This window comes from Oculina patagonica, chromosome 6 (assembly GCF_052425735.1).
Source record: "Oculina patagonica isolate OP01 chromosome 6, crgOcupat, whole genome shotgun sequence".
NCBI classification, from domain to species: Eukaryota; Metazoa; Cnidaria; class Anthozoa; order Scleractinia; family Oculinidae; genus Oculina; species Oculina patagonica.
In genome coordinates, this window is record NC_135763.1 from 37,386,802 (window position 1) to 37,400,668 (window position 13,867).

Genomic DNA, 13,867 nt, shown 5'->3' on the forward strand with positions numbered 1-13,867 from the left:
GATTAAACGCCCCCGGCGTTAATTTTAAACTTCTCGTGGTACGCGGGATTTTCGGCGCGAAACTCCTAATAATCGGGAAACAAATATCCTAGCTGTACAGCGCTTTTAAAAAACCTTTCGAAAGAGATGTTTTTTGATTTGTTATTTACTTCTTGAGAAACGCCTTTCAACTGAGCAGTATTGAAAATACAACAACTGCCATCGATGACTCCGTGAAAAAAACAAAAGTATCATGTTACAGCATCTGCAAGAAAAACAAAAGTATCTTGTTACAACAAAGAACAAAAGTATCGTTTTACGGTTGCAAAGAGAAGCGTAAGTAACTTAACAGGGTCCCAAAGGGGTTTAGGGCTCCAGGGCTCCGGGCTAAAAAATGCAGGGCTCCAGGACCCTCCAGGGCTCCAAGACAGAAATGTCAGGCTCGAAAAAAGGCAAATTATGCTTTTTATAGCAGAGGTCATATTTTTTAGAAATTGTGCAAAAATTATACTACTTTCTGAAAGTTATGCTCTCTGTCACCGAAATAATGCTACTTAGATTTTAAGGAAAATAAAGATCACCAGTGGCTCAACTGTATCAATTTTAACTTTAATGAACATTTATATAGTCCACCTTCCAGTCTCACAGTCTTTAGCATCGCAAATAATAATAATATAATAATAAAAGATTCATATAGCGCCATATCCATGGTTCATGGCGCTTTACAGTAAAAATATTATTAAAAAGTGAAATTTACTTAAAAAATACGAATGTGCGCACCTCGAAAAGCCAAATGATTAACAAATGATATCCAAATCAACCGTTTCTGGGTTCTGAATCTGGGTCAGAAAGTTACCTGTATATACTTGTTTTAGACGCCATCCAGGCAAAGCCCTCATTTTAGTATAAAGACAATTATGCATTAAATTGTTTTTTAAAAAAAATAAAAAAATTAACAATTCAAAAAATAAAGAAATTCAAAATTCAAAAAACAAACTCTCAGATATGCACAGGGTGACCTGGAGTCTGCCGACCATACTTGACCATGGGCCTTAGCACAGACCTCAATATTTTCCAAAAACAATACAGAAATAAAATACAAACTTGTGGCGTTCCCGTGGGGTAGCCCAGATAAACCAGACGTGTAGTTTCCAGTATAACTGATTTATTTAGTACACATCAAACGGTGAAACTATAAAGTAAAATTACAACAACAAAAAAGCCTAAATAGAAAATTGAAATACATAGGTAGAGGAAGAAAAAAGTTATAATGACATAAGGAAGAAAAAGAAAACTTACATTTGATGATTTCTCCGGGTTTTGGTGAACAGCTTATTGGAGTGGTAAAAACGTGTTTATATACGAGGGCTTAAAATTTAGGTCTGAAATCGATATATATATAAAACTGGATATAAATGAAAATAACGTAACGCACGGAGAGCGTCACGCCTGACGCGCGAACGTCACAAAACTGAATCATTCTAGAACTATGATGTTTTTTTTTTTTTTTTCAAAGTATAAAAGCTCGGATTATGATAGCAGTGCTAAACTGAAATAAAAGCTTGAATAATGCTATTTTTGCTAAATTATGCTTAAAATTATGCTAGCACAATCTACCAAAGCCTTAGTATGACCTAGCCTGTGTATACAGCCGTCCCGCTCCGCGAGCGGGATGGAGTGTACAGAGGCTATAGCGCTCCATAAAATTTGCTTTAGGGCTCCATGCTCCACTGTGGTCTACAACTTTGATATATACAAATTCCTTTTTTAACTAAATCAAATCCGCATATAAAAAAGTCACAATTTTTCATTTCAAACCCGAGCTTTCCTTTAACATGTCTCCGCCTTGTGTGTTATTTTTTGGTGTTTCGTGTTACTTATCGGTAGGGTTATATTCGAATAGAATAAGGTCAACTCCAAGACCATGGAGCAACTCCATTTGACAGAACTGGACAGTCATCTAACCTCTATATCTTTTACGCGACATTATTCATGCCCAAAATCATGTTTGCCCTTTTTGTCATTGCGAAAAATGGAAAATTTGGGTCAGTCCAACAAGGCTTTGCACCTAAGGAACTGGCCAACGAACTGTGTCCATTGATTTTTATTAAAAAATTCAAAGAGGACATCATGACCCTGTCAATCTGTCAATCTGTCAAAAGATAGCTTCTTCATGACGACTGCTTCTGGTCATTTAAATTAACTTGATGTATAGATATTTTCTTTTTTTCTTTTTTTTAATCTTCTTTTCTTAGTAATCTTTTTAAATTATGTACATTTTTTTAATCTTCCTTTCTGAGTAATCTTTTTAAATTATGTACATATTTTATTAGATATTTTTAAGGTCTTTTACCCCTTTCCCCTGCATTTTAAAGTTTTTAATTGTAGTCTTGCAGTCGATGGGAGCATGTCTATGTAGATGTAGATGGTCATGGTTAAGGACATGAAGAGGCAGTAAACTTTGAAAAGATAATTTGAAAAAGCAAAAAAAAAAGTGCTGGGAATAAAAAATGTTCGTTGCTGCAAACGGTAATAGACATGATCAGACAATTAAGTAATATGCACAATCCAGACAATACCCAAAAGTCAGAAATGAATAGAAAGGGGCCATGAATGGTGAACAATTTAGGGCTGGATAAGTAATGAAATTACCGATCAATTTCTTCAAACTTTACTTGTTACATCACAGTGATAAGACGAATAATCGATGAATTTGAGAATTTATATGGTACAATTTGCGGTAACTGATATCTGCAAGCAAGCGTGAAAACGGCCAATGACACGTTAATGGTCTTCATATAAAAACAGCCTGCACGTCAAGGGAAGCCCTGTTTCGCAACATATATAGAGGATATAACATGGTTGCGCGGAGATATGAAATTTATCTTCGAGTGTTGAAATCGATATCTCACGAGTGAGCGCAGCGAACGAGTGGGATATTGATTTAAACACGAGAAGATAAATTTCATATCTCCAAGCAACCATGTAATATTCTGTTTATTATATAAACCTACTAATTGCGATGTTTTTGACGATTTTCCGAAGATTTCCGACCATTTTCCGAAGATTTCCTAAGATTTTCAAAATGTTGTCCGAAGGTCGTACAAATGTTTCCGAACATTTTCCGAACTTTTCCGGAAATTTCCGAAGATATCCGATGACTGTCGAGGAAGATCCGAGGATGTTTCGACTAATATCGATTTTCTTTGGCTTATTCAGCATTGAAACTGGTCAAACTTGTCAGAAAATGTTCCGAAATCGATATCTTCACATGTGAAAATTATGTACTTATTGACTAAGTGGGAGGGCCGGACGGGAAAATATTTGGCTCGAGGTCCGTGCGTCCTGACCGAGAGCCAAATATTTTCCCGTCCGGCATTTTTTATTACACGACTAAGGCGGTCCGAGGGCCAATAACTGAATCAGCCAATCAGATTACTTAATTTCCGGTCCCGCGAGGGCCGATATTTTCCAAGTATCGGACCGGGTTTTGTCCCGGATGATCCCGCGCTAATTCCAGCGCGATTTAGCGCAAGATTTTTTGCAAGATTTTTCCGGAGTTTTTATTGCTTTGAAAATGAAATGACCTTAAACACAGAAATAATTATAACTTCTTTTTAATAGCGCGCGGAAAAGTTTTGCCGCACATTGTTTTCCAGGACATCTACCGGGTAGCAATTCTTACTACACAAAGTTTCCAGTCGTGTAATAAATCTCTTATTAACCAAGCTTGCTCTGGACCTCGGTCTTTTTTGTACGGACCTCGCTGCGCTCGATCCGTACTGTCAAGACCTCGGGCCAATATTCGCCTAGTACGGCCCTCGCGCGTGGTTAATTAACAATTATCCTGCGAAATCGCGCGGAATATCGCCTGATACTTAGCCGACGAGGCCGTAGGCTGAGTTGGCTAAAATCAGACGATATTTCGCAAGATTGAGCAAGATAATTGTTTTATTATTCAACAAATTGTCAACGAAACACATTTTGCACATAGAAAAACTGTAATTATGTAGCGCTTTACAAGATTTCGGACGAATCTTCACAACTACGAATATCGCAGGATATCTGTTATGTACGGATGACAGATATCGTTGACTTTTTGACCATATATGGGCAGCGCGCGCATCTGTTGAAATAAGATATATTTCCGGCCCTGCCAGAGCGAGGCGTACGGCCCTCAAACGGGACTTTTTCTCATATGGTTTTCCAAGGAAATTGCGCGCGGGTCCGTACGGGTCATATGATAAAACATGTTATTTTCACGTGTGAAGATATGATTTTTTCGTGCGAAAGATTTCCTGGTATTTCACTGATGTTTATATAATAAATAAAGTTCTCGCACCGGGCTAAAACGCTTAAATATCGGCACAAATCAAAGGCTCTTCGAGTAACCTCATGGTAATTCGGTAAAGTGCCGACCTTCGCACTTCTTTTTTTTAATAGGCGTCGAATAATGGAGCGCAATCTGGCTTCATTTGCCTTTGAATGTTTTATTTTTCCATGGGAGTTATGCAGTGAATGAATGAATGAATGAATGGATGAATGAATGAATGAATGAATGAATGAGAACTTAATTAAAGTGTCAAAACCTTATAGCCTGGGAATATTACTTCATACTATAGAGGACACTGCAAAAAACTAAAAACTACACTAATACCAATATCAATACATGCTCTTCGTGCTCTCAGGCTTCGTAGCACGAATTCTATTTTTTCGCCACCAAAATAATGGATGGGATGGATGTTTTGTAAAGGACAAAGACAAAAAAAAAAAAGCATCTGGACAGGGACCTAGGAAAGAATTATTCCACACAAATTAGCTGTATAAGCTACTCTTCAAATCCGAGGGTAAACAAAGTCATGACGATGATGATGATGATTAGTCAGTAAAACAATTGTTCACTGAAGAATAAGAAATTATTAAATAAGTGTATTTTTATTCTGACTATTATTATTTAATATCTTCATCCTCGCCATCTTCAATTCTTCTTTAATTAGTGTGTTGTCCTCAAGGATTCTACATGTTTGAGTACCAAATTGAATTAAATAAAAAGTAGGTCTATATATGTGTGTAGATGAAAGGTGTTTGGGTCTCCGGCTCCCTGTGTTTGGTTCTGTTATCTCTTAGTTCTTAACAAGGCGGACACCTTCCGTAGAGGATGTAACGTTTTAGGAGGAATGTCATTGTCAGCTTGAGCCGCCTTGGCCTGCCAGGGTTCTGATGTTACATATTTTTTGTGAAAGTAAACTGACTGCGTTCTAACTTTCAGAATCACAAAAATTGAATCTGAAGTTATTGTCCGATTTTTCAAATCTCCAATCATCTTTTAGTGTCTCCGTGTGTCCCTGAAACAAAACAAATTTAAATTTCTGTTATCTCAAATTACCTGCAAACAGCTGAGTGTTCTGTTGTTTCGAATCTCTAGCTTATGAGATAATACCAGGGATTTAAATATTTTTTGTAATACCTGGCTACCAGTAAAATTGAGAAATCTAGAGAACTGGAAATGCATTTGCCATTAGTCTTGGCAACAAGTTAGTGTTATTAATTTTATTACTTTTTAAAGTTTTTTTTTTAATTTAATTTTTTTGTAATATAAAACTGAGGCACAAATGTCTTAGTTTCAGTCTACAGCAATCTAACATAAAATCAAAATAAATTCTGAGTAAAATTCTATGCGGCACTCAAAATTGACTTACCAGTAATTTAAACTAACCTGTGCATCTGATTCTTTTGATTTTGTCTGGCAGACTTGTACAAATAAACTTCTTTGTTCCTCCTTATTGACAGCTGAGAGCTTTGGCTTCCCAGATGGCTCTAGATATGAAAATTTACTTTAATTTATTTATTAAGTACATTTAATTTTTAAATATATATTATAAAAATTCACTCTTACTAGTGTTTAAAATGCAAGAAGATAGTGAAACAGCTAGACTGATATATTTTCTGCAAGGAGAAAAGACTGGAAAATCTGATTAAACATGTGCTATTGTGATGATAAAAGCTCACAGGTAAAACGTATAAATTAAAAGCTATTATTATTATTTATATTATTATAATTATTATTATTATTATTGAAGATTAGATTCATGAATGATAAAGTTCTGTCAAGTCATAGCAAAAGAAGATACTGATAACTGACACCTTGTTTTTCTTTCTTTTTATCATCTTGCATCTTTTTCCTGTAGTCTCCAAACAGTGAAAACATTAGCTGCCTTTTTCTTGGCTGGGAATAAAAATATAAATAACAAATTAAAGTTTAATTTCAGGGATTGACTACATGATAACAAGATACATGGACAAGCCATGAGTTACATGTCGCTCTCACAAAAAAAAAAAAACTGTCTGTTCTGCAGGTTACAAGCCAGGGGTATATATTTAATCACACAGATTGCAGCTGTAAAACGGCAGGTCAAAGAACAAATTTAAACAAAAATTAATCTAAATCTTAAAACCCTACAGGTCAGTATGAGAAACAATTTGTGGCAAATGCTGAGTTCTTAAAAATAACTTCCTACCCCCCTCCTGCAATCTCCCAAACTGTGCAACTGATCAATCAGAATATAACTATCATATTAGAGAGGTTTAGCATGACGTTTATTTTTCCCGCAAACAGCAAAAATTCAACTTCTGCCATCTGCCGTTTGGCATTCTTACGCAGGAATGAGTAGTTTTGTGTTTATCGCGAGTGTGGGATTTTTACCCAATTTTTTATGAGGGATGTTAGAATTCCATACAAAGGTAACAAAAGGAAAGGCAAGCTCACATTTGCCGTTTTCCGTATAACGTCATGCTTATTCTCTCTATTAATGGGTAAGGTCGTATTAAAGGAGTTGTTAGAACAAGAAAATAACTGACGAAGTATTTTCGTTGGGGCAAAAAGTTACACTTCTTAAATGTTGTGGGAAATCTTTTTCTACTAGAAAACTTGTAAAAATAGTAAGATTGATGCCCAGGGGGAGGGGGGGGGGGACTCTGGCTTGTAAATGACGGGGATGATCGAATAGAGGCAAAAATCAGGACCCCAAAAATCCCTAAGTCTTCGGACATTACCCAAAAAAATCCCTGGACCAAAAATAACCCCCCAAAAAAATCCCTTGTCAAATTACCCATAAATTGCCAGGAAGGGCAATAATATAACACAAAGAAAACCATAATAAATTGAACGCTCGTGTTTGTTTATTCATCATACCATAATAAAACAATGTTTAAATCTGTTTATCGTTCAATTTGGCGAGGTTTACGCAGCGAAGTCACTGTGGCACGGCGTGAAGTCGCGATTGTAAGTTTTTCTGGAAAACAACGCGTGAAAAATTAAACTTGAGGATTGATTTGATAGTAGTTAATATATCAATTGTTCGCTATGTCAGTTTTCATTCTGTGTTTGCTTCAGTGACAACCATAGTTAGTAGAGGCAACTGATTTCATTTTTCTTCAATGCGGGATGCTTACGTATTTAATTCAGTTTCAGTTTCTTTGTCTTCATCGTAGTCACAACCTTTTATGTTGACTGATAACAGACGTATCACGTTAATAACCACAAGCAGAGCGCCCGCTAAAACGTAAACATTATCTGAAAACACAAACTGCACAGCAAGCGATCGAAAAATAAAGATATTGCAATGTTTTTGTTTGCTATTTATAAGCGCGTATCAAAAACTGTCCATGTCGCTAAGGTGTCCATCCATTATTAAATGCAGACACTCTTTCAGCTTGTCGTGAGTGTGCACAAAAATAGCGAGTATTGTGTTATGAATTTTCACGCCTCGAATAAAGCTCTAACGAGGAATAATGCCAATTGAGTGAAAAGTCTAAATTTTTCTTTAAGTTAGCTGTGCGCCAGAAAATTACCCAGCAAGTTATGGAATAACGAATAAAAAGACGCGAAAAACGACACACTGAGCCCAAAGGGGCTTTTGATCCTTTATTTGTATGAATGTAAAAACATGTTTCTGTGAGAAGTTATTCAGACATCCTACGTGAACGCCTTTAGATGTCTCATTCTGGCGAAATCTGCTTTTCACACACACACACACACAACCCAAAAAAAAACTGACAAGGCGTATTTAATAATTAAAGTGCCCAAACTAGTCAACTATTCAAATACAGCTCACCGCGGCTATTCGCATCGTAACAAGAGAAAACAATAACTATTCTTTTGTTGGTGAGCCATCCAGCGATCAATTTTCTAAATGTCTTCGCACGAAAAACACGGAAAGCAAGAAAAAGGTGCATTCTTAACAAGCACAATATAAAATCATGGCACTATCAAATCTCTTCAAACTCGAACTACCAAATTATATGCCAATTTCACTAGGAGTTTTGTAGAAAATCATGGCATTAGCAAATATCCCAACATTCGTACAGCCCCAATTCCCCCTGCCCCTTAAAAAAACCTCTTAGAACTGGATAAAATCTGGAAGTGTTGACAACATCATCTTACGAGACCGCGCGCAGCTTTAGTCCAAGGAAATCTGGAGCTTTTCGTCTTCTCATTCTGCGATACAGTGCTCAAGAGCATACCGTAAAAACCCGCAGATAAGCCGCACCTTTTTTCCAAAAATTTTCGCTCGAAAGCAGGGGTGCGGCTTATCTGCGGGAACATTCGGAAAAGGTGCCGTAAATTTTTGTTAACTGATGCTAATTTATGGAAAATTATGTAAATTAAAAAACCTAAAAACTACAAGAGAGTACCGGTCATTGCTTTTGCAAGTTTGACAGCTCCTATACTGTTGCAGTGTCGACAATAGCCTAAAACTTTAACAGTAATATTGATACTTTTACGAGCGAGAAAATACCACGAGTATTCACGAGTAAGATGGCCAATTGTTTCTCTCTCATTTTGCACTTTGATGAAAAATTTGTCGAACTGATTACGAAACACTCATTATGCAACAAGTTTTTCTTCAATAGATGGCTCCCAAATCTCTTTAATTTGTCAATATGATCACCACGAAACTCGAACGCCTCCATCGCTATCTTGTTTTGCTTTACGTTCTCTCCCTAGTCCCATATTTCGAGTCCGATCAAATGCCTGGTTACTAAGCTACGAACGTTTTGCAAACGAAAGCTCTTGTTGTTGTCACACAAAAATCTATGGAAAACTGCGTTGAATGAAGAAATACCTGTCAACAAATGCCAGAAAAAGATCACCCATAAAATGTCAAAGTTGGTTTTCATTATATTAAAGAGCTCAAATTGTGGGTAAGACTGAAGTATTTTCTGTTTCAATGTTCATTGAGTTTACGTTTGATGAAGAAGACTTCCTAAAGACTCAACTTTGGATTTTTGACTCGACTTTGGATTTTCTTTGATTTACTTTCAAAAAACTTTTTTTTCCAACATTTGAGTTGTTAAACTCAGGGTGCGGCTTATCTGCGGGTGCGGCTTATACGCGGGTGTTTACGGTAATTTTAAAGCGACGAAAACGAAGCTGTGGCTTAGCTTTGCGGACTACATTCTTGAAAGCAGGGGAATTAATTTTAAATTTATTTTCCCCCTACAAATGTTTGATGTTATATACAAATGCTTTCTGGTGTTTTGTTTTGTTTTTTGTTCGTTAATTATTATTACTTTAGCGCGGCTAATAAAAAAATACGATCTCCCCACATCACTTTAATTGCCGAATCCTGCAGATTCAAAAAGTTATTTTTAGCGGGAGCAAGCGATTACATCTGTCAAGTGATGAGTTGTGACTGATGTTTTGCACTCCTCCTGCGAGCTTTTCCGAGCTTCAAATTGCAAGATCTGTCAACACGCCTATTGTTAACTATTGCGAAATCGGTGCACTGAATGTACCCATGGCCGACACTATCGCAGGTTGCTAAGGCATGCGGGTCCTCATGAAATACTTGCCAAATTTTCCAACCCAAAAAAATCCCGGAATCAAAAATTTCAAACCCAAAAACATCCTTCGATCATCCCCGTCATTTACAAACTGGAGTACCCCCCCCCCCCTGGGGATTGATGCAACTCTGCTAGCAGGCTATCCAGGAACTTACCAAAGGTGTTTTAGAAGAATTTAAAGATCTTAAATGACGATGAACGACTTCAGCTATAAAACAAAAAGAATATATTTTCCATTTTAACAATTAGTTAGAAGGAACAAAGATGAAGTCAGAAGAATAATGTTTGATATAACAATCATTTATAATTTGCAAACGATCATGGCAAATATTTAACCTAGCTTTTGAGAATTAGAATGCTTAATTTCATATTTTCCTTATCTTTGAATAACACAGCTACCTTGTTTCTTATCAGGTTTTTGAAATGCAAGCCCCATTTCAAGTTGTTCAATGCACCAGTTCAGCTCACTCTGAAACTTGTCTTCTGCTGACTGTAAAATAATTAAAAACAACAAATTATAACAAGTTTTATACTGACTAAATTATAAATCACATCAGAGGTATTCTTGAAAAAACTGTAGAAATTGTCCAGGTTTGATGGTTGAGGGTAATATTCGATGGTTGAGGGTAATATCCTGAAAAGGGTAAGCCATGAGCCATGCAGCCCACACTGCCAAAGCTTATTACAGTTTCCTTACCATTATGCGGCTAGGAATGGTTGTTACGTGTTACCCGTCTGCGTCGCTAGTATAAAGACGGGCACAAGGCAAGTTACCTGTCTAGATGAGCTTCCTTTCGAGATGCGTCTCAAAGGACGGATAACAAAAGGAAGCTCTTTTGACGCGCAACGCATCTTGTGCCCGTCTTTATACTGGAGACGCATAACAAGACGAACAACAAATTTTTTGCTGAAGCTCGTCCAGACGAGTAACACGTCTCTAGTATAAAAACGACCAATATTTCCACATCCCCTTGAATGGGATGCTAATCCATTGTAGGGTACACCCCCAGCATGATGTTGCCGGTTTTCATAGTCCCCCAAAAAAGATTTCCATATAAAATAATCAAAAAACTTAAAATGTATTTAGCTGTACAGAATGAGATAAGCTATTTGGGGACACTATTAATCTAATCTAATCTAATCTAATTTAAATTAAGAAGCTAACAACTGTGACGCCAAAATTATACATACAGTATCCGTTTTTACAAAATACTGAAATCTTGCCGGTAATCTTTTTACCTCACTTGTTTCTTCTGTTTTAGCTACGCCATCTTCACGTGTACTTTCTGCTGAAACCTGGACTGTCTCCTAAGAAATATGCAAAAATAGCATTTATTAAAAATGTTTACCAAGTATTTCAACGTAAATTCCAAAGACGGTACCTGAAGTTTCTGCTCCTGCTTTTTTCGCTTAGCAGCTTCCTTTTTCTTCTTGTTTTTCCGCTGTTTTGCCGTGAGTTCTTTCTCTGCTTCTCCATCCGCCATTTTTGATCTTCTTTCCCAACTCATCCAATCAAATCAAAGAACATTGAAATTTTTCAACCAATGAGAACGCAAAGATGTAGCCAATCAAATGTCTCGGAACTGCGCCAAATGCGCGCGTTACCGGAAATCCAACGGTTTGTTTACAAACAAACACTTCAATGGCTTCCGTAATGGATGTCGAGATGCCCGCTCGCTATTTTTTCAGCGAAGCGTTTGATTTTTACCACGATTTTCACGGGGAATGTGAAGACTGCGGTAGAATAGTTCCAGAGTGGTCGTTGTTACAATGCCAATATGGCTTCTGTGGGAAATTTTTCTGTCAAAGCTGTGGATTTCGTTGTCGAAGATGTGGCGATCACGAAGCCCGCGCAGTTACAATTTGCTCGTCTCACGCCAGTCTGGTTTATCCGCCTTGTGATGGATGCAAGAAACAATTCTGTGATGTCTGTTCCAAAATAAATGTAACTCAGGTATGTTTATACATGTAAATACGTCTATTTCATATGGTGACGTGGCGAATTATTTTTTTTTTAAAAAGATTGTACATAATTCTATAGTTTGTGTACATCGTCGTGAATAAATTTACCGGCTTTCTGGTTGTAAACAAAAGCGATGTTTGCGCGCCAAGATCGAGAACAGTTTTTTTTTTTATTTCGGATCAAATGGATAAACTCAGTAAAACACGTTTTAAAAACATTAATAATTAAAGACATCGATCGATCTTCAATTTTTTCATTTTCGCTTCGAATCAAGGTTGCCAAAATTAATTTATTATCGCGTAGAAGCTCATCTGATTTGGTTTTAACTTCTTATTTCTACGGTAGAATTTATATACATCTATAGAACACCATACTCTAAATTTTAAAGAAATGATTGGAGATTTTTGGTGATTACAGGTGTCACAATATGAAACAGACACCGCGGTACCGTTGTAAACAAAGCGTGTGGTGGGGGCCATTCCATTTTATATTCACCCCCCCCCCCCCCTGTTGACGACTGTTTTTGAAGGGGTTTTGAAAGTCATTTCTGAGGGGTAGCTCCGTCGGCGTTCTTTGATCTTTCAAATATTTCTGAAGGGGTTAAGGGTAAAGTTGGCTTTTTTCTGATGGGGTGAAGAAAAATCGGGTTTTTCTGAGGGGGGGATCATGTCGGCACTTTGATCTTTTCTTCTTAGGGGGTAATTTTTGACTTTCCTCGTCAACAGAGGGGTTTGGATATAAAATGGAATGGCCCTGGGAGGCCTAAGAGTGACCGGCTTTTTTACTCCTAGAAGAATACACTTTACATATTAACACTGTTTCTCTTGTTTTTGAAGTGCAAATCCTGTCTGAAGCATTTCTGTTCCAAATGCCAAGGTCAAGAAAATGGGAACATTGTCAAGAGTGGAACATGTGACCAGTGCGACATTAAAGTACTCCGCACCCTGCAAGAGATTTGCCGCAGCAATATCAGGCACACAATCAGAGGAGCTTGTGGAACTGTTCGCATGCTACAGTCAAGGGACATTGATCAAAATGTTCAACACCTTCCAATCCCTGGTCCTGTAAAGAACTTTGTATGCTATAAATAAGTTTGACCCTCCCCCCTCCCCCCGCCCTTTGGTTGGAAGGGAGAAAATGGAAGATTGAATTGAATCGAGAAACATTCCCAGAAGCATTATTGCTAATTTAGAAGGATAAATGTTTTAAGGTGAAAATATTTTCTGCTATACATAGATTTCTTTAATTTTTATGTATATAAAAGTGAAAGTTGTAGTTGAGAAATTTACTATTGTGTTGTATGAATTAAACATAAACATAAATACCGGTATTTTAACTTCAATAATTTATTGAAGATAGCTTAAAAGATGTAAGTTGCTTTAAATGTTAAACATAAATATGTAGAATTAGAGTAAAATTACCCAGTTAATTTAATATATTAATTAATTTAACGAAGACAAGATTTTTATTTATCACTGGTCCAAAGAATAGGTGGTTTACTTTTGCAAAGCGTGTTGCAATTTGGCAAGGTATGTACCGTGCAAGGAAATGCACACCTTTCTCTCTTGCTTAATCATGCTTTGCACCAATTCACAAGGTGCTTCACAAAAATAAACCACCTGATCTGCAGGCTATACTTTTGGGGTTTTTAGTTCCTTTCCTCTGGCTGTGGAAAAGGGCCAAGCAATGTATATATTCACCAACAAACTTGAGAGGAGTTTGATGTTAGATTGTTGTAGAACAATACATGTATACAGAGAAATAATGTTCCAATAAAAATAAAGTTTGTAACTGCATCAGCTAACTGTATATATTTACAAAACAATCATACATTTTTATCCTTATATTTTTTTTTTTTCCTCTCTTCCTAAAGTAAAACTAACAGACCACAACTCTGCACTAAACCAAATAAACAACTTACATCTGAAATGTTACTAAAACCTAGGTTTCCCATGGGAGTATCCTGTGATGCGCAAAGTGTCATCCTCAGAGACCAAGGGGCAGTTAGTGGGTTAGTAGAGGCAAGGGAAAGTCTAAAAAGGCGAAAAAAAAAAAAATCAGCAAAAAAAAATTTCAAGA

The 13,867-nt window shown here is 36.8% G+C and overlaps 2 protein-coding genes across 2 annotated transcripts; one reads left to right on the top strand and one right to left on the bottom strand.

The window, feature by feature from the left end:
* Positions 1 to 5,141: 5,141 nt before the first annotated feature.
* On the bottom strand, positions 5,142 to 11,333 carry LOC144657699 (uncharacterized). Its single transcript, XM_078518059.1, has 7 exons — positions 11,208 to 11,333; positions 11,065 to 11,133; positions 10,225 to 10,315; positions 9,981 to 10,033; positions 6,124 to 6,205; positions 5,696 to 5,796; positions 5,142 to 5,324 (listed from the first exon to the last, which is right to left on the bottom strand). The coding sequence occupies exons 1-7, from the start codon at positions 11,331 to 11,333 to the stop codon at positions 5,238 to 5,240; spliced, it is 609 nt and encodes a 202-aa protein (XP_078374185.1). The 3' UTR covers positions 5,142 to 5,237.
* Positions 11,334 to 11,348: 15 nt separating this feature from the next.
* Positions 11,349 to 13,587, top strand: LOC144657700 (uncharacterized). Its single transcript, XM_078518061.1, has 2 exons — positions 11,349 to 11,779; positions 12,625 to 13,587. The coding sequence occupies exons 1-2, from the start codon at positions 11,468 to 11,470 to the stop codon at positions 12,877 to 12,879; spliced, it is 567 nt and encodes a 188-aa protein (XP_078374187.1). The 5' UTR covers positions 11,349 to 11,467; the 3' UTR covers positions 12,880 to 13,587.
* The last annotated feature ends 280 nt before the right edge of the window (positions 13,588 to 13,867 follow it).